Below are 27,577 nucleotides of genomic sequence, written 5' to 3'. Positions count from 1 at the left end.
GTTTTACAAAAAACATAACAATAAAAATAATGGCCGTTCCAATGACATAATCCGAACTTTTTGCTCAACAAACCAAATAGTAAAAAAGCTTTTTTTAGTGAAAGTGGCCGCCCACCTATTTGATACCCACTAACATAATGCTATGGTCACAATAAATGGTCGTTTACGTCATTCCGAAGTCAAACAAAACATAACTGATTAGCCTTATCTGATACACAGGTAAAATATTTCTTGAAAATGACTAAATTTCGAATTCCAAATGAACCGACTTTACAATAAGAATTTCTGTTTGACACATTTTGACATTAGACCAAGGTATTTTGCGGTTCGTGCCAACATTTTTTGCGCGAAAACCTCTCTTAAGTCTTGGAAATAAGATATGAATTATTATTTTATGGATGGCACGTTAGAATTTGTGCCATATCATGAGTGCAACGATAGGGGGTCGGCATCCTTGTCAAGGCAAACTTATTCGTCAAATGTTTTTTTGTCCGATTAGTTCAGGTAAAGGACCAGTGGGTGACTGCATGTTGCAACGGACGGACGGACAGTTCTGTGATTTCTGTGATTTTTGGACCGTTAAAATGTGTACGTTTAAATTTTGCACAGTGTTCTGTTTGAGGATTTTGTTTGCACAAAATTATAGGTGGTAAGTGTTTTTTGTTAGCGCTTAATGTTGCATAAATATTTGTTTTGCCCAATACTTTTTGGGAATTTGTGTGCTCAGTCGTATTTAACAGATTAGTGAGTAATTTATAGAGATAGGTGTAAAAACAATTTAGATATTTATTTAAATGATGACTTCCTTTTTGTTAATTTTCCTTATTAAATTTTTCCGTTAATTTTAAATTATTAGATAATATTTGAAATCAGATTTTAAATACTATAGGTAGGTCTACCTACGGTCTCTACATTTATGTATACGTATCTAACGTAGACAAAATCTACATCTCAGTATTCAAAACCAGTTTCGAAAAAATGCCCAAATAACTGCTCTATTACATGACCTTCGAAATGCCCATAACCCACATGCACTGTTGACTTGGAGCACAGCTGACTAAGTAGGCGTGACCGGTCCCGCGTACAATGTAGGATAAATAACTGAGAAGGTCCACTCCATCAAAAGGACTAAGAAAATCTTCATATAACATGCCAAGTAGAGCAAACAAAAGGCAGCAAAATGTATCGTTTATATTTATTCTAGGCTAAAAATGATTATTAAAAAATCAAAGTTTAGGGACAGTAAAAAAAGGCTGCATAGTGCATAGTGTACAGTTCACATTCACGTGATTAGGTGTATATCTTATCGGCCAATCTCAGTTGGAATTTAACACGGTTTGCGATTTCAAGTGTACTGTGATAACAGAAACGCACAGTTCACATGGATGCACTTCAGATCTTAATGTCTTAAATATGGACTAGCCAAAGGACGACTGCACTTCAAAACGTCTGTCAATATGAATTTAAACCTTTTAAGACTTTTTCATAGCAAGAAAATAATAAAAAAAAAACACAAAATCTCGCAAATACTCATAGAAATATCACTACATAGTATAAAACAAAATCGCTTTTTCTGTCCCTATGTCCCTTTGTACGCTTAAATCTTTAAAACTACGCAACCGATTTTTATGCGGTTTCTTTTATCAGATAGACTGTTAAAGAGGAAGGTTTATATGTATAGTAACATCCATTAAATAGTGGGGAAATACTGGTAATCCCGTGCGAAGCTGGGGCGGGTCGCTAGTATTACGTATATACTCTAAAGCTGTGAAACCCACTGCGCATCATTTAATACAGTAGGTACTATTCTTCTGACCTTAGTTTTAATGTGGCATTATGACCAAAACACACAGTCTGCCTCTATTAACACTATTAGTTAATAATGTCTTACAAGGAAACTGACGTCAGATATGAATGAAGTGTTTGTGCTATCGATGTTTTGTTGCTTTCTTAAGAATGTAGTTTTTTTAAAATTAAATTATAACCGTGGAAATTGAGAATAACGTAGCGTACAAGTAGTAAAGAATCTTTAAAACAAGTCATGTATAAAATTACTGACACCGAACATTACTGAAGCTATTTAGATGTAATTTAGTACACAGATCTGAGGCTGCGAAAAGACGTAGGCTATATGTTATCCGATTGCGGGAAGTAGTTTCCTCGGGGTACGTGTAGGATAGCTGGGAACAAATAGTAAACTTATAATCTAAAAGGTAATTTCCCTACCCTAAACAAAAATGTAAAGTGCTCTTAAACCGAGCAATATTTTATACGCTGTCAGTACTTGAGAGACCATTTTGAATATTGCTTACGTATAAAATGACCTGTAGCTGGTGTTGAGTGCCAATTTCAGCAGCAATACATTATGTCCTGTCATTTGAGGTTCTAAGCTCTTTTTCTTATCATATTAAAACAAAAACTAAAATATTGATCAGATGTTTAGACAGACAGATAAATTATGAGTATTTTTAAGTATAAGCCAGCACAAACCCGCAAATTGAACTTATTCCCCACACTGAATAAAAATTCCTCTATAATTGGGTCATCAAACCCAGATTATTACATTCAAGCAAATCAACACACAAACTGTTTGGCTTCATAACATTAGTTTCGATATTTTACTTAATAATCTTCTACACAAAATGTACCCAACTCAATTCTTTAATCTCCTAAACAGTGGCTCACAAAGTGCTATAACAATAAAATAATGACCAAGACCACAGAACCGTCACTTCCATCAATTAACACTGATGATAATTAAGACATTTGCAGCTGTGAACATCGGTTACTTTGATCATCATCATCGGTACTCATCACTTATCAACCTTATGTGACATTGTGATCATCAGCTGTTGACTTTTTGATTAATTTGTTAACCTATGTTTAATTTGCGTGTGTTTTAACGTAGCTAGGAGATCTATGTTAGTATAGTTTTCCAGTTGATCTGTAGTAGGTACCTACTTACATAGGTACATACATACAAACATACATACAAATTCTTGAGTTACTGGCAGTATATACCTACCCCGGCCGGTATTTCATGATCAAATATTTTGGTTTGTTTGTTTGGTTTGTTGCAGATTTATCATTCGTCGATTAGATTCATCGATTTATCATAACAAGAAATATGGATAATTTCTATTTTATATACAAATTAATGATCCATAATTATTCTTTTATTAATTGATCTGCTTTTCTTTATTCAAAGCCTTGTCATAACAAGCAATTTTTTTCATTATATTGGTTATTTATCATTATGTTCCTTATTTACTTCTCTATGTCAATAATATTGCAAAAATATTACGTTCTAAAAGCTTATCCGCTGCTCAAACTCAAGCCATTCTTCAGTCGCAACAACTAATCAGAAATACAAAACACCAGTTACATAATAGCTATATTTGATAACTCCGCCATTCAGCTGCCTTGCCATTTCACCCGCTACCACCCTTTCACGTCAAACTAATGAATGTCTTTCATACTAACTGAGGGGAAACTGGGCCAAGTTTCCTCTGCTAGGAACGTAGAAATGAGTCAATAGGTAATAATCTTTTTTGCATTTCGAGATTAGAATTGCATTGTTGTGGAGTGTTTTATTGCGATTTCATGTTTGAGTGAGTCAATGGTCATTGGTGCATTTTTATAGTTGTAAAAAGACCATTATTGTTTACGTTTTTAAGCTGTAATAGGCATCTAAGATGACAAGATTTTTATGCGAGAATATGTCTTTTGTGCGAGAGAGGCCTACGTTCAGCAGTGGACGGCAATTGGCTGATATAATGATGATAACTCTCATTTGTCTAGCCTTTTCCTAACTACATTGGGGTCGGCTTCCAGTCTAATCTGATGCAGATGAGTATCAGTATTTTACATGGGGCGACTGCCTATTTGACTTTGCAACTCAATTACCTAGGCAATCCGATACCCCTTGGTTTGTCAGACTTGATTATGATAATGTAATTCAGATTTTGTAGCACATATGCAGGCTCACATATTCAACTTAGAAAGCCTGACCTAGGACACCCAGATCTTCAAAGTGGATTTCATTAAGACACTTCACACACACAGGCCCTAAATCAACGCCTCAACAGAAACCACAGAGACAAAAAAAGCCACAAAGGCACTCAAAATCACATAAGAAAGTACTTATACAAGATAAACACGCGGAAACCAACATAATAGGGCCGACATGCGCTCCGTCACGTTCGCGCCCAAATATCGTTGTAACTTGTTATGTGTTATGACATTCACCATAGACACAGATAAAGATAGATGTTCCAGTAAATGTGTTAGCAGATTAGTGGGGATTATTGAGTTGTTATGGATTTGAAGATGTTTTTGTTAAAATTAGAAGAGTCAGTCTAACCTTTTTGATCTTCTAAACTATAGGATTGAGACAGAATAGTAAATAATTTTAATCGTCAAAGGAGGAGCTTCTTAATTCTATGTTAATATAGGTACAGCAGAATTCTCAAGTCAGCAACTTCCAGACCGTTGTAAAGATTAACTACATAAAAAAATATATAATTCACGTTATATGCTATTGTAGAGGTACTTTCGGATTTTCAAAATATTTTTATAAAGAGCAGTCTATTCGATCCCGACAACCAACGGTTACAGACTAACCTACCCTTTGATAATAGACCAGATTTTTCAATAGTCTAACGTGATTTCCTATGCACAAACATAGATCACCACCTAAAAATGCTAGACAAAAACAGATCCAGGTCAGTAGTTTCGCACCATTTCTCAGTACAAACGAAACTAAATATTTACCTCATTGAATGCAGTGGGTAGTCCAGTTGGAAGGCAATCAATCAAACACTTTTATAACTAAGTATATTTTGTATAGGTGGGTAACACATGTGTGGATTGACCTTGTGTAGTTCGCTTTAATATGTAGTGTGTGGTGCAAGTTGAAATCGCTTGAGCTTATGCTCGTGACAATGTTCAGAAGTAACATCTTCTGTAATTTAAGAATAAGATGAAATTGGTCAAATCAGACTTGGGTAGTTGCAAACAAATGCTTGAAGTGTTCCACTTATGTAGGCTTGGCATAACAAGTATATGAGAACAAGCTTATGTTTTTATTAAAAACAAATAGCAGAAAAATGTTCTTTATCCAGTATTGATGACCGTTTTCAAACTAGAAGGGTGCATCTTACAATTCAAATATCCTATTTCGCTATAGAAATTCTGAAAACAATCACGAACGAATGATCATTTAGCTACATCGTGGCTACGTCGAAGCCAAACTAACAACTACACAACCAAACTCGGGAGTCCATATTTATGTGTATTGGATTTATATTTCAATAAATAAATAACTGAATATTGCGTAAAACGCGACGCTTCTTACAGCTTACAAGAGCTCTACTAAAGTTTAAATACAGATGGACCAACAACTAAATCGCTCATACCTTTTCCCTTAACCCACACCATACGTTTTGTGCAGTACACAGTATGACCGCCGACCTTATGAACATGTGGGTCCAATTGAATTGTGCAATGATGCACTTGCCTCGACCACAAGCCATTTATTATTTGTGTTCTGTGTTGCGGATGACGAATTTCTGATGTTTGTTTGTTTTAACGTTTGTTTGGGGATCAGCAGATATCTAGGTGGAGTTAGAGTGTGGTGCTGATGAATGATGGTAGATCTCAAACTACACCAATGAGAGGCTATGATAAAATTACGAACAACTTTTATATTTATGTTCTATTTATATTTATTTTTGGCATACCATAACGTGCAATATGTTACAAGGGTCTTAAAGCAAGGTATATATTATGGACCCTGTTAGGACACAAATTTAATTAGGTACATAATTAAGTAAATACAATAGTAGATATAGGTACCTAATATTATTCGATGTGAGGAAAACATTATATTATAATTTATTAATTAGACTAACTTTTTATCATCTAGGTATTCTTTGACGCTATAGTAACATCTGATATTTGACAATGAGGCTAGTGCTTGAAAGGCCAAAAGAAAATCTGTTCTTACAGATTCATGGAAAATTGGAAACAGTATCTTACTTCATTATTTTGATTTTGACTCCATTGGCCGTGAGTATTTAATAAATAAACAGTATGATAGAGGCGTGGCATTCTTGTTCATCGTGACGTAGCACAAAATACCAGTCGGTCTGACGCCCAATATTTCCACGAATCACTTCTGAAGAAAAAAAACAGGAAATACCGAAACCAAATAAACACTATCACACTAATTAAATAAACTAGGTCCTAATCGGAATTTGACCGATTCTATCATTATCGAATATTATCTTTATCATGAAGATATTATCGTACACAATAATTTATTTATTTATTTATTTATTTATGTAACATGGAAGACTTACAGCTAAAATAACTAGAAATAACACAAGTTTAGTTAACAGGGAGCCAATGACAAGTCTTCACTTATAGCAATAGTGTAACAATTGTAAAAAGAATGAGCAAACTGAGCATGCACAGGTTTTATAAAAATAAAATATGTAACTTATTGCCAACCAGTCAAATAACCAGACTAAAATAAAATAAAGTAACATAAAGTAAAAAAATTAAAAATAATACAAGAACAATGGTAGGAACAAAAACAAAATATAGAAAAACTAATCTAACTTTTGAAGAAGCTACGGCTTAGACACCTTCTCGCCGACACAACACTGGTTATAAATGGATCGAAATCATGCTGCCTGCACAGGTTGTTGAAGCAACGGCTTGCTCGCACAATATAACTATTTTGTCTGTAATTGGTAGACGCATTCGGTATACGTAGTGGTGGATTGAAACGAACTAATTTATGTGGGATGTTAAAGAAAAGTTTTGATAAGAGTTCTGGACTGTCGATGTCATTATTAATTATTTTTAACAAATAAATAAAGTCAGCAATTTCTCTGCGTCGAAAAAGTGGTAATAAGTGAAACTTCCTGCAAAGATTATAATAATTTACTGACTGATATGGGATCTTTTGATGAAAACAAAGGTACTTAATAAAGCGTTTTTGTATTCTCTCAATACGGTCTATGTATTTGATGTATCGTGGATTCCATATTTGTGATGCGTACTCCAGGTTACTCCTGACATAGGTGCAGTATAACATTTTAAGAGTTTTAGCTTGTGTAAAGGATTTGGACAGTCGCATTATGAACCCAAGTGATTTTGAAGCTTTTTTGACTATAGCATCAATGTGAGAATCAAAGAGCAGCTTGCAATCATGGTGCACACCCAAATCCCGAACGGAGTTGATTCTCGGTAAGGTATGGCCACCTAAGTTGTAGGAAGTTTCTAAGGTTAAGCGCTTTCTGGTATATGTTATAACTGAGCACTTTGAGGGGTTGAGGTCCAATTTATTTAACTGGCAATAATATTCAAGTCGCCGAAGATCACTCTGCAGCAGATCCATGTCTTCACTCGATGATATTGTTCTAAAAATTTTCATGTCATCAGCAAAGCACAATAAATTGGATGATTGGAGGCATTGATCGATGTCATTTACATATATAATAAACAGAAGCGGACCGAGCAATGAGCCTTGTGGGACTCCGCTAGGTACTAGAACCCAGCTGGACATGTACCTAGACCTAAAAATATACCTAGGTGTTATATTTTTTAGAGATTGCAATGTTTATCTATAAATGCTATAAATTATTGTCATTTTAGGTGTTACGAAATGATTGGTAGGTTGAGAATAATCTTGTTTTATTATAAAAACTATATTCTTCCAGTGGTTTCATGTACATCCCATGGGAACTACTTTAGGCACTCGAGTAAAAGTAGCTTATACAGCCCTCCCTCGATAAATGGACTATCTAACATAGGAGGAATTTTGCAAATCATAGCAGTAGTTCCTTTAAGTTGCCCGTTCAAGTTAACATACTTTTAACTTTATAATATATTAGTTTAGACTTTAGACTCTTGGTAGTTGTATGACTAATACTCAATGAATAGTGTATATAGTGATGATTCATATAAATATAAATATTATGAATGTGTTTGTTACGTCTTTTATATCGCACAAATTAATGTTATGAAGAGGCTCCTGCAAAGATTTTGTGATATTATAATCTCTGGATCTACTGATCTACTGAAAAAAATTTTGGGACCAATAGAAAGCTTCATTTTTTGAGAAGTTCATTGACGATAATACCCAAGAACGGAAAATTAGCTCTATCAGGTTATAAAACCGTTTTAAACAGCTAAATTAGGTCTAAACCAATCATGCTAATGTAGTTATCAGGCAATACCACCTAATTCCAGTAAGTGATCTATCTGAAATTATATTGATGTGTCCGAGCGATTACCGTCAACTGAGCAATGATTAATTAATATTATATCCACATGATACAATGCTATGAGACGGAATGGAGCCGATATGCTATGAATATATAGATATAGAGGTATGTTAATGGAACAACCCATTTATGTCTTAAATAATAGTTAGCGAAATGTAGACCGCGGACCATCACTGGGAAAAATCTTATTAGGGAATTTTAAAACGTTTTATAAAACTTCAGTATCTTCTAGAGGCGGTTTTTAAGATTAGTTTATACCTACTGCAGTTTGTTATTTCGATACTGAGGTTAATCTAAAAATGTGTTGGATATTTCATTACGAAACTTTTTCATAAAAGTTCGAATCCTGGTAATCCTTACTTATCTAATTTATTTATTTGTTTACATTCATCCTCCGAGCCTTTTTCAAAAACTATGTTGGGGTCGACTTCCAGTCTAACCGGATTCAGCTGAGTACCAGTGCTTTACAAGAAGCGACTGCCTATCTGACCTCCTCAACCCAGTTACCCGGGCAACCTGATACCCCTTGGTTAGACTGGTGTCAGACTTACTGGCTTCTGACTACCCGTAACGACTGCCAAGGATGTTCAATGACAGCCGGGACCTACAGTTTAACGTGCCATCCGAAACACAGACTCTCACACTAAAAAGGATCATTTTATCAGGACGCGGATGAAATCACGGACAAATAGTAACTCAAAAGAAGCGCGTGTAAAGAAATGGGTGTCAACAATATAACATACATAATAATAAAATAACCATAAAAACGAGATACCTACTTCCTCTGTATACCCCAAAATTCCATACAAAGCGATATATAAACTCATGCGTGACAATACTCACGTTGATCCGTATGTTTTCATTGGCAATCTATCTTTGCTGATTCTGATTATCTATCTAGTTCAATCAAGCTGCCTGTTTGTAAAATTATCGCAGACTGAATAGACGACTTTAAATAAAGAACGCGCGCTTTTGTTTTTTATAATTCGAATTTTAAATTTTTGGCTGGTTTTGTGTGAATTTTGTGTTATTTTAAATTTTTAAAAATATATTTTGTGTTGTAAAAAAATGTGTTTTCAAAACTATTTGGATTTCGTGCATTTTGTATTGGAACTGAAAATAAAAGTTTCAGGTGAGCAGTACATTACTTACTTCAATTTCTCCCATTTGAACACTCTTTTTAAACAGAATGGTTAGACAATTAAACCTACAACATAATGAACAAAATTTTGAATTTTTTTTTTGCTTGAACGCACTATACACCTACATATTCTTAGGAGTGCGGATCACTTCTACACTTTAGAACTAGTAAAGAAATACTACAAATAACCTCAAAAGATTTACCTATTTATTTCTCAGTTCTAGGTGCTACAAAATTTCGTAAATCACCTAATCTTTAATCCCATGATTCACATTATATTAAATCCAAAACAATGCAATGAGTACAGTCGCCGACAAAATACCGAATACCCCGTTACACCTTATCTTAAGTACACAATTATTCAATTCTATTTTAAGTTGTACTAAACGAACAATGTTATCAATTTCGGTTAAGCCCTTTATGAAGAAGTAGCTTGAGAAATGCAACTGATTTGTTGACGTGAAATAGCGGTATATTAATGGTATTTGGACTAATTTTATTTAGTGTGGTCATTGAATTTGTTATCAAAATATCGAATTTCAGAAGTAGTGTTAGTTGTGTAATTAGAATTAGGGATTAGATTAAATAGATATCAAGTTAATGAGGTTAGAAATTTTAAAGATTTTATCAATGTCAGCTGTTTCTCATATTTGCTTTTAATAGGTAAATCGGAATTAATTTTCCTTAGTATTTTAACAATTAGTTTTTTTAAATATGCAGTTCCTTATTTTTTTTCTCATATCTAAAAACCTTTTAAGGAGTTTGTAGAACACCAAAAAAATAATCTTCGTCTATTAAGTATAGTGTAACGTATTCTCACCCCTATTATAAAATCGCACGATTCAATTCTAATTCCATTTTTAAAAACAAAAAAAAAAAAAAACAAACAATCGGCCAACACAACCTGTTGCTACAAAAGTCGCTTAAAAATAGGTAAAAAGACATATTGAGCGAATTCATTTATGGCCAGTTAATCGAATATACGGCCCACTGGGCAGGGCTTTGTGAAACTCTTTTAATTTGCGGGCTCTATTTGTTTGATGTACTAGCGGACAGCCAAGTGGTTCGAGAGTTTTATTAGCTGGCCATTTAAGTTGTTGTTTTTTTTTATTTTTTTGCTTTTTTTATTTAATTATTTATTTCTGTTCGTGTTTGTAAGTGTTTTGATTTACACAGTGTGTTAATTAAAAATGTGTAGCTTAAAGAAGCTACATCACTCGCGCTAAAATTGTGATTAATTTGAGGTGCTATAAAACCTATCATTTTTCAAATTCAAATTTATTTATTTCAAGTAACAATTAGGACTTATGTGCGTAGATTACAAAATATTATATTAAAATTATTTAAAAAAATACTAACTAAACCATCGCCTCAAATTTTTTTTATCGAATAGCCAAAACAATTGGGTCATTCTCAAACACTATTTTTGTTTTCCTTCATAATAATGGAGGAATTTGCAGTAAACAAAGTTGTTTGTGTGCTCGTCTTAGTAAATGACTAACGCTTGATTGATTAATTGATTTATGAAGTCTGCATATAGACGTTAGACAGACACATATACTGTGGTATGACTTGTAAATATTTCAAAATACAGAATACTCATAAGTGCAAAATATCATTTAATAGACAATTCGAAAGTACACTTTTATACTTATATTCTTTTAATGTAACGCGCGTGTTAATGTAAATGCGCTCCAAAATGCGAGTGCTCTGGGAACGAGAAACGCTTATTATTTTCGAAATAAAATCAATTAGGACCAATCTTTAACAGATTATTTTTAATATGAAAAGGAACCCGAACGTCTCATTAGTGCTAGTAACGTACGTTGCTTGACCTACAAGGAGGCGCCTGACCTACCCTAATTATGTCATCTCCGCTATGTTTCCTTCCTCCGTGCGAATATCTTAAATATTTGATACAGTGACTCGACTCGAAGGATTTCTTATTCAATTCGATTCTGAAGGCAATATTTGCTCACTACTACGAAATACAGTTATGCAGGCTCTTTGAGAAGTAAAATAGAAATACTTGCAGCTTGCAGTATTATGGAGAATCTCATATGCCGTTTGGAATTTCAATGTAAACGGGGAAAATGGATTTTGTAGTTCGAGCGGAAAATATGTTGCGAGTTTGTGTCGTTGTGAGGTATTCTGATAAGTTTTTTTATATGTTACTTACGTTTTTTGTGGTATATTTTTCTGGCTCACTTATTTAAAAAGAGGTGTCGTAATTTAACCAACTGCAAAAAAGAATGAGGTTTTCAATTCGACTGCGCATTTTTATACGAGTGTTGACTGAAATATGCAATTGATTCTACATATTAATTCATAGGTGTAAAAAGATATAATTTTATATTTTATGTTTTAAAATAATTTTAATTATGTTTCACCTTAAAATTAATATTTTTGTTACATTTTTTTTTCTTTAATGCAAGTTACAGCCCAAGTTACGCCTTAATATAAATAAAATATTTTGAAATAAATGTAAAAAATATATTTTATTTGCCCTTTTCACCTCGTCTGTACTTGGTACGTGAGTAAACAGCGAAAGTGACGGGAGTTTTCATAAAACATTTATTCAACCGTTTTTTGCTAAATCTATTGGATTTTGTTGAGAATAAATTAGAAACGGCTCGCTGTCACGATATCCAACAGTGCATATATTTTTTTAACATTGTCTGCTACTACTATACGCATAAAAAAAAAACAAAATTTTTGTTGCAGAAATCTATGTACGATAAGTTATCTTTAGTAGTTAACTTTTTACAAAAAAAATAATAACCAGCTTCAAGAGTACACCCACCATGCTGAAAACATTCTATATTGAAAACCGAACCAAATCCTACTAATATTATAAACGCGAAAGTTTGTATGTATGGATGTATGGATGTTTGTTACTCTTTCACGCAAAAACTACTGAATGGATTTTAATGAAACTTTACAATAATATAGCTTATACATCAGAATAACACATAGGCTACAATTTGTAAACATATTGTTCGAAATACTAAACCTGCGCAGACGAAGTCGCGGGCACCAGCTAGTATGAGATACTTGCACACAACATGCAGGTCAAACTGAGAACCTCCTTTTTTGACGTCAGTTAAGAAATATTTTTGTCACCTTCATAGTGCGAAATAGACTACTCAAACTTACGGAATAATTTAAACAATATATATACTTGGGTACAGCTCACGCAAAATAATTTCTCCCTCGTTTAATAATCAAAACAACCCTTTGAATGTCCAGTGTCTGCCTCAATTAATTCCTTTCTATTTACGACTAACCTATAAATAGGCAAGGCGGTCCATATTTACAAAAGGCTTCGTATCTCTGTGGACAGCTATGTCCGAGTTCGTTAATTAAGTTCTGATAAGTAATTGTATTGGTCTCCCGGATGGACGAAATGTCCCTTGGATTATGTACAGCATTTTGGGGTTAATTCAGTTTGTGTACGACTAACTGAAGGGTTAATGGGATGGCGTCAGCAAAGCGGAGTGTATGTAGTAGGTATATGGACGTTTTCAGTAGGTAGGTAGGCTTTTAGTGGTTTACTCTGCGACGAGGTATTGCGTTATTTAAAGATTCTAGAGAAAATCTTGTAAACTTTTAGTAAGTTAAATATTCGTATTGTGATACAGATACCGGTAATTATTCGAAATACTTTGATTTAATATCGAGACTGCTTAGATGGTACCTTTTTAGGGGAAATCATCAAATTACCTCTCTCACTGGGGATGCAGCGTGAAGTGAAAGAGTGTCAAACTCTTACTGACTAAAACGCACCATGTACCAGGGCCGCGGTAACTCTTTCGAACAATTTGGCAGCCCGAAGACCTTTTAGAGTGAAGAATAGTGAATGAAAAAAACTTCTTTATCCACAAAACAATCACCCCACAATACACTTCAGGACAGAAAAACCGAGCCAGTTAACGATTCAATTAAAACTCAAAAGTTTTCATCTTTTTTCGCTCAAAAGTCTTTCACCCCGTTAAAAGTTCACGTCAATGGAAAACATTGAATAATAAAATGGAGACTTGAATCAATTTGGCTTTATGAAAAGTTTTTGGTAGGTACAAACTTTTCGGTGTATTTATTTTATGAAAAAATTGGGTTCACCTTTCATTGTTCTTTGTTTACTGTGTGTTATTAAAGAAACTATGTTCTTATAAAGGCTGTGTTTATTTATATTTCTTTCTTTATTAAGTTAGTTAGGTATCTTTGTATTTCTTGTTCTTGTTCACTTTTATTTAATTTCTACATGTTTGACATTCTAAATGTTGGTGACCCACTTGCTGTCAAAAATAGGTCACAACCTCCAAATTGTGTCATTGAACAATTTAGTTAAAAATAGTTTTAACCCTTTGTGTCCCATATTTTGTTATATATATAAACTAACAAAAATTCACCCTTTACGGTTTCCACTAAACGCTCAAAATATCACACTACACGTTACAAAAAACATAGGTAATATTACACAGGAAAATTTACAGCAAAAGCTTGTCTTTTGGAATACAAATGGCGGACAAAAGGCGCCTACTTCACATGCCAGACGTCAAGTTGTCAGTCGCCGACTCACTTGTCTATCTACGGAATAATACATGAATACATTTACTTAAACTTGAACTTGAATGCTTTTGTTCTTTACAAAGAAAAATAATTTAAAAAATTTTTGGGTAAAAATGCTGGGTAGTTTTTTGTAGCTTCATTTGCATTAGGTGACAGTTTTAAAATGAATTAAAAATAGTTTAAAGTACTTAGGCATTTTAATCCTTACTAACTCTGTTTGTAAGTATGTCTCCTAAGCAATTAAGTTAAAACGGCTAAACTGATAGAGATGGTGAAGGACATTGGCAACTTTTTACCCGGATAGTTAGGCGCTTGTGAAACGACGGGTGAAAGCTATACGAAAGTACTGTAAATTATACCTGAAGGCTGTTCGTTTATAAGAATTATCAAGAAAAAGTAAACTAAGTAACAACTAAAATTACTTCCAAACACCAAGTGTCAGATTAGGTGAACCTTAATATAATTCGATTTAGAAACTCTTAATAGAGTTCGATAAAGTAAGTCTGGATCAAATCTCGTTATATGGTCCAAAAAACACAAAATATAAATATAACGGCTATCAAAGCCTCCATTATTGAATAAAACAATTAAATTGTTCAATGAAATTGCCTAAAATTCGTAAATTATTTGCTTCCCATAAACGATATAATCATATCTCACACTATCCTATTATACATATAATCTGAACATTGAGATAATTAACTTAACTAATACCTACCTACAAGCAAATATAACTCTAATTGCAACCAAGAATCAGTATATTCAAGAAAAAAAAACCTTAAATACATAACAATATCAAATATGTAATACATGAAAGGTTTAGGCTCTGATTTGGGATAAAAGGCAAGCTCGTTCGAGCGTGTATTTTACAGGCGGCCGACCACGTGCTAATTTTAAACACGGCCCGACGGGGGTTGTTTATGCTGCCGTGCAGTGTAAACGGTGGCGGAATGAATATAGGGTGCACATCGGTTAGTGCTTTGATGAAAATGGGATGTTTTTTTTTATTATTTTCTCCAGTTTTTTTAAATATATTTTATACTTCCTCCTTCTCCGAGCCTTTTTCCCAACTATGTTGGGGTCGGCTTCAAGTCTAACCGGATGCAGCTGTGTACCAGTGTTTTATAAGGAGCGACTGCCCTATCTGACCTCCTCAACCCAGTTACCCGGGCAACCCAATACCCCTTGGTTAGACTGGTGTCAGACTTACTGGCTTCTGACTACCCGTAACGACTGCCAAGGATGTTCAATGACAGCTGGGACCTACAGTTTAACGTGCCATCCGAAACACAGTCATTGGTGTCTAAGATATACTTAGAAAGTATATACAAACTTAGAAAAGTTGCATTGGTACTTGCCTGACCTGGAATCGAACCCGCGCACTCATATTTGAGAGGTTGGTTCTTTACCCACTAGGCCACCACGACGTTAATATATATTTTATACTTGTTGTGTGTTAAAGTGGCTTTGTATAAAAATCTATCCTAATATAAAATATTTAAAAAAATGAGAGGAAATATTTTTGTTTGAACCGTAAAGGCTTCAAAAATAATGAACTGATTTGAAAAATTCTTTCACTGTTGGAAAGCTAAACTCTTAACGCGTAACATAGTCTATATTTTATCCCGGTACGGATAGTAGTTCCCACGAGACGCGAGCGAACCCACCCCGGAAAAACGACTAGTAAAAAATGAATCCCACCCAAAACAAAAATGTGAAAGACTGCCAAGTTTGATAATATGGGAATGCTTCGCCTATAAGTTTTCACACACCTTGTTATAAACCTACTAAACGCATGAATCAAGTATTTAATTTTCTATTAAAACTTGCCAAGTAACATCATTAAAAAGTAACTATTTTTAACTGAGGTATGTGTATGGAACTTGGTACTTATTCAGATCTCACTTCTTTTATAGGCGAAGCATTCCCATATTATCGAACTTGGCAGTCTTTCACATTTTTGTTTTGGGTGGGATTTCATTTATTTTTGTAAGGTTGTTTATTTTATTTTTTTCTTATGATGAAGTTAGTTAAAGAAATGTCTCATTTATACTATCTTTCAGATTTTTTAATATGCACTATGTTTCTTACAAAGAAATGAACTAGATTAACTAAATGGACTAGATTTACCAACTGACTGACATGAACATGTTATCATATATTATGTTCGTAGATCAAAGTTACACATTCGTTATTTTCGAAAGTGATTCACACTTGGCCGTTTTCAGATTTTTACTTTACTTTGACTAAATACAAACCTTTGTAACGAATTTCAGATCGGTACGACCATTCGAAGATATTATATAAATATAGATAAAAGTTCGTTTTAGTTCCTTAGGGGTATAAATTTACACCGGGTATAAAACACCTTCATTATTTTGAAACCGACTCACACTTGGCCATTTTCAGATTTTTCCCTTTACCTTGACATAAAGACCTACCTCCATGCCAAATTTCAAGTCAATACGACCATTGGAAGTGGTCTAGGTTTTTGATGAGTAAGTGAGTCAGTCAGTCAGTCAGTCAGTGAGTGTATAGTAAAAATAGCGATTTTCTGTCGTCAATATCTCAAGACCTACAATAGGTATATTAATGAAATTTTGTATTTTAGATAAGTGAGGGGGTCTCAACAGGTACTAGAAATTTGATATACGTAAATAAAATAGATTTTGAGTTACAGGGGGTCGAATTTGGCCCGAAATGGTTCGTGTAATATAACCCACGGCCAGTGTGTTGCTTTTTTTGCTTGGCGAACTTGGCGGACACACTGCCCTGTGTCTAGATTAGTAAGGTTTTCGAACATCAGCCAAATATCCTTATTCAACCAATACAAGTTCAAAAACCAATTGTTGACCACAAAAACCCCGTGACCATTCACTGGAATTTTCTAAAACAACATTGCCTAGTACAAAACAAACACACTTTAGTAAATATTGTAAATTGACAATACTCGAGCCTAACTAAATATATTTAAATTATCCTTTGCTTTCATAATAGTGTTTACCTAAAAAGGTGTTTTTAATTATGCCCATTTTCGGCCTTTAATCGTTCGGTAGTAGAAAATATGTAATACTTGGTCATATTATTATGAAAATAAATTTGAGAGGTCAAGAAAGGTTAAAACTACGGCGCCAACTGAAATGTACCGTCGGTATTTAGGTTCTATTTTGGTTAGAACGTTTTGCTAAGTCACGATTTTGTAGCGATTTCTTCATTGTATTATAAATTACGTAAGTAAAACAGACTATTTGTTATTATAATTATTTTCGTCTGGAGATTTAATCTGAAATATTGTTAGAAACAGACAAAATTTTGTTTGTTTTATTTGAGTACCTACTGAGTATAGATCGAAGATCCAGATCTTCATCAAAATCTCTATCTAGATATTTTAACAAGTCGGCATTTTTATTTATTTACATAAACTTAAATACATGTACTATATTTACTTCCTTATGGAATCCCATGCAGAATATGTAGGAAGCTGATTATGTATTCCATTAAACTACATACCTGTATGTACTTTCTTATTCTCTTCCTTATATACACCCTTATATACTCCCTTATATCGGGTGTGTCGTTCACAATCACATTAAATTCTATCACATATACTTTATGATATTCTATGGCGAATTGTAAAAAAAATAACCTAATCCATTCAGTGGTTTAGCCACAGGAGTCATTTTTCGTTTTTTATAATTTAAAGCAGAGATAAAGTTAGGAGTATCGAATGTTTTGATCAGTTGACAGCTGTCAGTTTTCAAGGGAGAATTACAGTTGTTTGTAATGGCTGACTTTTATATGGTGTTCTAATTTTCACACATTTTTATTCTATTTACTTTGTTTGAAAAATTCATTTTTTTTATTTTTACGTATTTTTCTTTTTTCTTTGTGTTAATGGACATATATTAACCAGTATATTAACGCATTTCATTTAATGTGATTATGAACGACACACCCGATATACCCCCTTATGTACTCGATTATGTTCTCAGTTATGTACTTCTTTATCTTCACCTATATGTACTAAATTCATTCCCCATGTTCCCAATTTCAATGCTTAACAAAAAATATCCCCCTATTCCTTATAAAAACTTAGCCTTGGGGGTAGGAATATTAAGGAAATTGCCTCAATATCTATCTGTCTGTCTGTCTCTGTAATGAAGTGTGAAAGCCTTTTGCTGTTCGTCTGGCATTTAGCTAATTATCCTATTGAATGAGTTTGAGTCTGGTGGTTGTATAATGGCGTTTGGGTGTCTTCCTTTCCAGTTTTGAAAAATGTAAGATTGAAGGACCTTTAATATGTTAATTAGTATTCTGGAGATTTGACCGATAAATATAGTCAAAGTATCTATAACAGCGATTTTTCCGAGCGTCATGTAGAATTATTTTAGTGTAGTAGTTCTATTTTGTGACATTGGACTATGTTGTGTATAAACAATTCCAAAACCTCTAATTTTGAGAAATCAGAATTTGCGCAACAAAAGACTCACAGCATAATACCACCACAATTTCCACTGAAACGTCATATTAATTATATTATTCGCTCAAAATCTCTCAAACAATTTCCGACAGACAATCAACACTGAACAACAGCAACAACAATCAACAACAACTTGTGTTGCCATACCTACGTCATTGCACACCCTCGTCAAAACATGACGTGTGTTGCCAGCAGAAATAAACTGAATGCTACCTTGTAACATTATTTTCGCCTGATTGATGGCAATTATGTTGAATGGGGGTTTGTCTATTTTTGGTTGGCCGTTTGTTGAAGGAGTTTGAATTGGTTTGACATAAATTAATTTTACAATAAGAATTTAAGGACTGAGTTAAATTCATTGTAAAAAGTCCGTATCTCTTTTATTTAATCAAAGAAAGTCACGTTTATGTTCTGTTTGATAAAAGTTCATACCACGAATGTATCATACAGTCGGCTCCTGGCTTACTTACTTGCACCTTACCAAGCCCTAGTATCAAAGTTTTCTCAATACAGCCTTACGTTCTCTCACGTGGAACTGCAACAATGACTGCTACTGAGAAGCTAGCTTTGCGTGCTCTCACAGCACGTGCGTAAATACCACCAACTTCCAGACTTCGAGCTGCTTTGGGAAAGTTTCTCTGAAACCTACAAAGTGACGCGACACAGGAATCAAACACAGCACCCCGTGCACGGTTGTCACGCGCGTGACCATTACGACCAACGGAGCAAGCATTTACAATATTATTAAGCCGAAGCAACGATGCAGGCTCAATTTTCAATTATTTATTTCGTACTATGTAATGTATACAGTGTGTTGGCATATAGCTAATTTAGTCACAATTATGGACCCCTACCTATATTTTTTTCCTCTTAAAAATTTCCTCATAGAAATAAGTTTATAAATATTTGAACTACTGAGCCAGCTAGAAGCAGATCAAGTGCTCTAGCATCTATAACCAGACTAATTTTGACATTTTATACCATCCGTCAGTCGCAGTTGACCTAATATTCTGTCGTAACATCGGAAAACATCTTTATTACGGCCAAGGGCCATTTATAGAGTTTTACATCATATTTATGGACTTCTGGCAGTCATAATACCACATTTAATAAAGTCGAGTGTGTTTATATTGAGTGTCTCGACGTGGATATCATATTTTGTGACGGTGTTTCTCGATATGTGACGTTTTATAACATCTTCCGGACCTTATCGTTAAAGGGTTATGGGAAAATATTTATGGCTGTTTTTTTACTGTATTTTTACATACTGAAGGATATACCACATAAATGACACCAAATATCTTTGCGACCTTTTTGCCATTTACCTACTGCACACGTATTTTATAAAGTTTCGTGTTAATACCTTCAGTTTGTCTGAGATATAAAAATAACTACCATGTATTTTATTTCAAAATGCATCGTCATGTCCAAGTGATCCAAAATATAAAAAAAACTTTGGTATATATCCTCCATGATCCCTTTTTAAATTTTATTATCTACAAACTATATAGACACCCTTATTATTACTTTTCTTATTTACTCAAAGAAAAAAATAATAAAAAATTAACAATATTTATGTATTACAGTCGCCCACAAGTTCCCTCACAAACCTACTCTCCAATTATATTCCAAACGACCTACATGCTTGACGTGTAACACGCGACTGTGCTTCCGATACCCCCACCCTCACCACGCCGGACGTGACGTCACGATACGGAACCCACTGACAGTCGGCCTACTTTTGTTCCCGCGATAACTTTAAATGTGGTATTTTTTTATTTTACTGTATTTTATAGAACTGTGGCATTGTTGTGGTCGGTGACAACTGTATTGTTACATTGCTGTTCATTTGTTTTTAATGGATAAGATTTTTCTGTCTCGGGTCTTACTGTTTTAAATATTTCTACCTTGCTCTAAGTATTATATTTGGTGATATTTTAGAATACTTTCGTTATTATATTAATGACTTGTTAAATAATGCTTAAATGGGTATTTTTGGTTGTATTCTTTGGTTGTATTTTTTTTTTGCTCTTAATTTCACAAAGCAAGTACTTTAGACACTATACTATCCTTTTTAAAAACATGTTAAAAGAACCTAAACAACATTTTTCACTAAAAAAAACCTCGCTCCCACACAGGAGGCCAGTTAGAGAGAATTACCACAACAAAGGACTGCGTAAATGAGTTACTTGGTACAGCAAACACCCTGTATACGTTAGTACAGGTGCACCCTGTATATGGCTTATTGGATGTCGGCACAAAGGACGTAGGACATGCGACTGTGATGCAATTTGCCGATGAAATTCTGGACTGAGTTTGATTTATTGAATGCTACTCGTAGCTTTCACCTGTGGTTTCACCTGCGTCCCGTGAGAAGTGCTGCAAGTAGATACTCGGATGGGGATAAAAAGTAAACTTTGCTCGTCTTTTAGTTTAAAGTAAATTTTCAGCCAAACCCTTTCATCCGTACTTGAGTTTTTTTTATATGGTTATGAGGCAATCTTGTACTAGGTACTAGGTACCTAAGTAGATACCCGTAACGACTGCCAAAGTCGGTCAAATGACAGCCGGGTCCCACCAATTTGACGTGCCTTCTGAAACATGGAAGTCTTCATGATAAGATGCTCTTACAAATCCATGAATAAAGCGTCGCTTTTAACCCCACCTTAAGCCAGACTTCCAGGTTCTCTGAAAACTGCAAAAAGAGCAGTGAATCCTTCATAAACTCTATTCGTCTTCATACAACTCACAAAGAATAAATCTTCTAACACTCATATACCTACATTTCTTGTAACAAAATACACGAGTTGCGTTTAGTATGAGTTAAGAGCGTTTCCTAGTTCCGACGCGCGCCGTTTCATTTCCTTGACGAGCGATGCGACACCAGAAACGCGAAACGACCGACGCGAAACGACCGACGCGACACGCTTTTCTTTTGTATGGCGTTGACAATAATTTGGGATAGTGTTTTGAACGTATTTGTAGAAAATAAAATGGCTGAAAAGTTTATTATGTTAGTTTATTTCAAGCGTCAACAGTAATTTTGACTTTAAGCGATGACATTATAATTTTTGCTTTAGGTATCGTGCTTAAGCGACAAATAAAATTGAGATAAGGGCAGGAGGAAGATGATGAGGATGCATTGCTTTTCGCGCTTGCAAAACTAAAAGACTACGGTTTTTGCACCTCTAAATAAATATTTGTACCTTTCATTCACAAAAACTTGTTTAACGTAATATCTTGAGGTACCTACTAGTTTTATCTCAATAGGTACAAAAAGCATTTCAGCACATCCCAAACCAAACCTTCGTTAACCAAAACAAATACATATCTAAACAATCTCTCTCTCTTTCATCCTCTACGCTTGATAACAAGAGAGAGAGAGACCGAATACATTGAAGAACCATCGTACCTAAATCAAGTATTATCTTTCTAATCTCTATTGAGGTTAGGACAATAGTTTGTGACGTCATAAGAATGACGTAGTTGGCAGTGATGTGGATAGTACTCGTGAATAGTGATATAGGTCTGAATGTCTGTTATTGTCTTGAATTGATTGTTGTTGAAAATAAAATTGAGTCAGGTAGTCCGTAAGAAGTTGATAGTGGAACTAGGTGACTCTGAAAATGGTTACCTATGTCTTACTGCGAATTCAATTCAATAACTGATCCATGCTGCCAGAGATTGAATTATAACCTAATGTGTCAAAATTCAATCTCTAATCGCTTAACAATGCATGGATCGGTTACTTCCTATAATTTTATTAATAAGGTATAAAAATTGGGATCTTGGGATCAATGAAAAAAGATGGACACGAATATTTGTGACGTTAGATTTCAAATTGAAGTATGTCCAAAATGCTTTAATTCATAAAAAGTGATTTTCTTTTCTGTTCGGGTAAGACTTTTTATTATCTGATTTTGAGGGTGGCGTGACTATCAAAAATCGGATTCTCTATCATCCTTTCTATCATTGTTTCTATGATTTTTTTATAGATTACGAGAAAAACTAATTTGATTAATGCTCAATCCTTCTCCGTGTGAGAGGAGGCCTGTGCCCAGCAGTGGGACTATAAAAAGGCTGTAACAGTAACGAGAAAAACGAATTTTTAATTTGGATTTAGGTTTATTTTGTCAAAATGAACCATGTCCTTCGGACTTAGCTTTATTTGATCTAACAGAATACTGGACTTAGTGCAGTTTGAATCAAAATATGATGCCATTTTGAACGATCACGTCGCTCTGATTGGCTCAGTGCGACTTGCTGCGTTTTGATATAACATGTCAAATGGACTTGGTTCAATTTGAAAAAAGGAGTGTGTTTTAAACTTATTTTGCTTAAAAACTACAGCGACTTGGTTCAATTCGGTAAAATATTGTAAAAGATACTTCCCCTGCCTTTTAAATAAGATAAAGGTAACTTCATGTCAAAAGTGGACTTGATGTGATTTGAAATCTAAATTCACATTTTATGAAAAAGGGTATATTCGACTGCAAGCGTGTTGTACATTGGATGTAATGTATCTTCAATTTTTTCATGGTTTTCCCCAGATCATATCTTAAAGGAGTCGAAATTATACTCTACCATACACAACTGGGGCAAAAACCCACATTATTCCAATTTTTATTTAAACTCAAACCGTCTCTTTAAAATCTTCTTTGTTACAGACCTACAATTCCCCATAGACGTATCGGGAGTACAGAACGACCATCCGTTCTTAGACGCGGACTCTCTACAATCGTTGTTCAGAAGACTGACGGCGCTCAACCGATGTGCCAACATGAAGTTAGAACACCATCATCATCAGAAGAGATCAGTAAGTTTATTTTATTATTGACTAGCGACCAGCCTCGGCTTCGCACGGGTGCTGAATGTTATTATAATATAAACCCTCCTCTTCAATCACTCTGCCTATTATAAAAAACCGCATCTAAATTCGTTGCTTAGTAGGAATATAAGGAGAGAAAGCGACTTTGTTTTATTCAGTGATGACCCACTTTGGGAAATGGTTATGGACTATGTGACCCAACAAACTTCGCATCGTTTGAGCCTTCCCTATTTAATTTCCCTACAAACATTTTAAAACCAAAATTTTCGAGTTTTAGTGAGACTATATAGATATGAATACCGATAGCGAATTTATTTATTGATTTATTATATAATGTAAGCATTTGCATATACATAAGATTTTCGCGTGACATATTTTTTGGAGCGCTTTCACAGTACCTAGTAGATTTTGTTCCGTTTTCCTACGGGCTACAAAAATCCGGTGGTGTGTTGAAATGTGTTCTTAAACTTTCATACTGGGCTTAGGGTAGCAATGTAATAAATATACCACAAATATGAAGTCGATTTCAGGTCAAATATCCCACAAAAATACACAATATCTAGACCGAAACATATATTTTTGGGATACTTGCCTACATTGTTCTTGGTTTTAGGCTATTTTGGTATTGAAAAGTCTCGAGGAGCATATATCCGTTAGCCCTAGGGAAATCAGATGCGAAGAATGTGTTATCAATCCCTATACTTACATATACTCGTCTGTGTATGTTCCTCGTCATGTACCTATGTTTACGAAATCTTGAATATGCATAATATCTAAGTAGCTTAGTTTTCCAAAGGACTTTAGTAGTAGGAAATTTTTATGTTATTTTCGTATCAAATAAGAATTATATACCTCTTAAAAGTCTATTTAGCTTTGTCAGTAAAATATTAACGGTAAAATAATATAGCATTCCTTTGAATCCCTTCTAAATAACCATTATCTCTCAATTAAAGTACTCAAAATAATTACAATTTCTAATTGCCCACTAAGAAGCCGTTAGCCATCATACCTTCATTACTCAAAAATAATTCCCACAAGCTCTCAAATATAATTACAGCCCAATAATTAATATTTATGATTCAATTTGTAGTTAATTACATATTTTAGTGCATTGATCAGCGATAATGGATGATTTTAATTTAATAGTTCTATCAACATTCAGAAATTTACCCAAATAAACTAAAAACGACTAAGAAGGTACAGTTATGGAGTGAAAAGTACATTTATCAATGTTAATTAATTTACTAACATTATTTAAATTAACTACTCTACTTTTTCCCACGGGTTTACGCGCATACAAATACCTTCACTTAATTTACTTTGTCAAGAATTATTTCTATATCCTCAAAATTCAATTTCTATCTTGAAATCACACGACAACTTTCAATTTATAATACCTCAGTACTTATCTATTAATTTTGAAACAACATAGAAGCCTCGAAGTCCTGAAAAAGCTAAATTAGACCTTAGCCTAAATACCGCAAAGTCCTTTTTTGCTCACACAAAAAAACTTAGGACGTAATTTAACAATAACATACCAAGCGTCACTTTTTACTCGACAGGACAAAAAGGAAAGCTCCAAGGTATTTTCATTGTCCTAAAACAATTGTACAAAATTTAACGGGAGTTTAAGTAGCTTTTTGTAGTTCAAATAATGTGTGTCATCTCCATTGTACAGAGACATACAAAAAATACCGGATACAGGAGGCAAAACTGTAGTTAGTACGGAAAAAATTAAGCACCTTTTTTTTTCTTTCAATGGCTAAGTATTTGATAAAAGCCGAGGAAAAGAGGAAGTAGATGTACTTTGGTTTTAAGTTAGATAATGATAGTTATCTCTAGAAACAGGTGCATATGAGTCATACCATACAGGTTAGAAAAACTTCACAATATCTGGCTTTTAACTTTATCTTTTCAGATTTATCGGCAAAGGTAAATAATAAGATAATTTTATAACTCCTGCAAAATAAAATAAAGTTTTGAGCACATAGCAAACTTTTAGTCGGCCGATGGTTTCTGCGAATATTATTACCAAAAGGAGTTACTCAGCTAGTATCATACCGACTGAAAACTTTGATGAGAATCAAGAGTTTTTTGTTTTTTGTTGGATTGCCAACCATCGGGTCAACCGTCGGCCGACTCTTTATTCTGCAGTGTGCGGTTACTCTTATAATATTTATTATAATATAATGCAGAGACATAAAAATGATAATTATTATGACTTGTTACCAGTTAGCATTTTCTCTTGCATTTATTTTAAAATTCCATTTCCATGATTATAAAACGTTGTACGTTTTATGAGACAATGGTTCTAAAAGTTTTACGTGACCAATTTTCTCTACAAAATAACTTTTGATCTTATACAGAGAATCTTTACGAAACATAAATAATTCATGACATTACCGTACACCAGAAAAGATTATTATACAACTCATAATTACAATACAAAATATAATTGCAGTTTCGGTATTAATTTCAAAACATGATAAAATTGGATTCCATTTTATTCATATTCCGGAACTTGTCTAATTGAACAAATGAATATTCAGTACCGGTACCTGTGGAGATCTAAGGGGGAGGCCTATGTTTAGCAGTGGACGTCCTATGGCTGAGATGATGATGATGATGATGATTCAGTTTATCTATCTCTACTCACCCAATAAGTTAATATGCCCATTATCAAACGATGTTCGTTGGGAACCTCTTTTTTAAGTTCCATCGTCCAAATCTACACTAGAAATTAACCAACTTCTTCTAGTTTACACCTAAAACTATTCCAAGCAGTAAAATATATGCTCCCAAGTCGATGCCCCCATTAACTTAAAAGGGACCCGCACTCAACTCCCAGGGTGCAATCACTTAAAGTTGAGAAACACTGGACGAATGCTTAGTAAACTAACCTAACAGCCTGTTTTACGATTATTGGACATCTAAAGAGTGCATTTGATAACATGCACCAAGTTCAAAGCTATAAGTTTCATTGTAAATTGATTTTAATATTATATTAAGTTGGAGAGTTTGTTAGTTTCGTAAGCTAAACACTAGGTTTGACAGTCACATTTGAAAAAGTGTAAGCGACTGTCTACGTTACACGTATTTTGTGAGCTATTGTAATTGTTTTTAGTGTTTTGCATGTAAGTACCCATAAACACCATACGATAGAGAAATAACTCAAAAAATAAAAACAACCATATTGAGGTTTAAGGACATTCATATTAATTAGTGGTGCTTAGGAGAAGAACTAAAAGTCAAGACTATATTATGTACAGATGCGGATCTGATCGGGACTCAATGGCGGGTGAAACAAGGAGACATACCTAGTTGATTTTTATATTATAAAATATTTTAGACTTTAAGATGAGTAAAACGGGAATGCGTACATAAGTTATACGTTATGTTAACATTTTACGATTTCCTGATTAGCATTCTGATAAGTTAGAAGAAGATAAAACGGGAGATAGGCTCGTTATACTCTATAGTTATTGGATAAAGGATACAATGTTGAATATTTTGTGTTGTTTGATCATGTTTTATATTATGTGTGAAATTATTATTCGCCTATCGTACTAACAATGTTGCACTTTGATATACCTAATACCTAGATGTTATACGCGTAGGTACCTACTACATAGTTGCTGGCTCCTACATTGCTCTAGCTGGAGTTTACCAATAATGTGGGAAATATTGTTCAGAGAACATTTTTTGGTCATGTGATGCATTCGGAGTAGTTAGCTTTTTATGGCTACTTAATTTTCAAAAAAATCTATCTATCTCCATCAATCAATATACCAATATTTGCGTAAAAGTTTATTGATACACACACCTACACAAACGCATAAAGAATTATTTGAGCATGTATCTTGTATAAGTAAAGAACAATGTCAGACGTCCATAGTAACTTAGGCTCAATAAAAATATTTCATGGACAGTGAAAATTCTTACAGTTTTTTGTATAGTTTACTGTTTTTTATGTTTTCCACTTTTGCATTGAACTTCTCAAAACCAAATTATTCCAAATTATTCAAACGAAAAACCTGAACTCGATAAACAAAATAATTACTTATTAATATTATATATTTTTTTTTTTGGAAAAGTTCTAGATAACAATTAAATATTTTATAAGAAGCTAGTATTTTATATGTAAATTGTTGTAGTAAAGAACTTTGTGTCCGTGAGAATTCAGTTTTAAAAGTTGATTGGGTGGGCCGAAACCTGACATTGTTCATTAAATACACGTTTTTACCATAATCTTGTACCTACAT

At 33.9% G+C, this 27,577-nt stretch overlaps 1 protein-coding gene across 3 annotated transcripts in view; it reads left to right on the top strand.

Moving 5' to 3' along the window:
- Positions 1–27,577, top strand: part of LOC124640647 (rho GTPase-activating protein 7) — a 327,491-nt gene that overhangs the window by 256,982 nt on the left and 42,932 nt on the right. For all 3 annotated transcript variants that reach the window (XM_047178508.1, XM_047178509.1, XM_047178510.1), the window contains one exon: positions 23,155–23,303. In XM_047178508.1, the coding sequence (XP_047034464.1) occupies positions 23,155–23,303 (149 nt within the window). The remainder of the gene's footprint in view (positions 1–23,154; positions 23,304–27,577) is intronic.

This window comes from Helicoverpa zea, chromosome 21, assembly GCF_022581195.2.
Source record: "Helicoverpa zea isolate HzStark_Cry1AcR chromosome 21, ilHelZeax1.1, whole genome shotgun sequence".
NCBI classification, from domain to species: domain Eukaryota; kingdom Metazoa; phylum Arthropoda; class Insecta; order Lepidoptera; family Noctuidae; genus Helicoverpa; species Helicoverpa zea.
The sequence above is the reverse complement of the archived record's forward strand: the minus strand, read 5'-3'. Positions and strand labels throughout refer to the sequence as shown.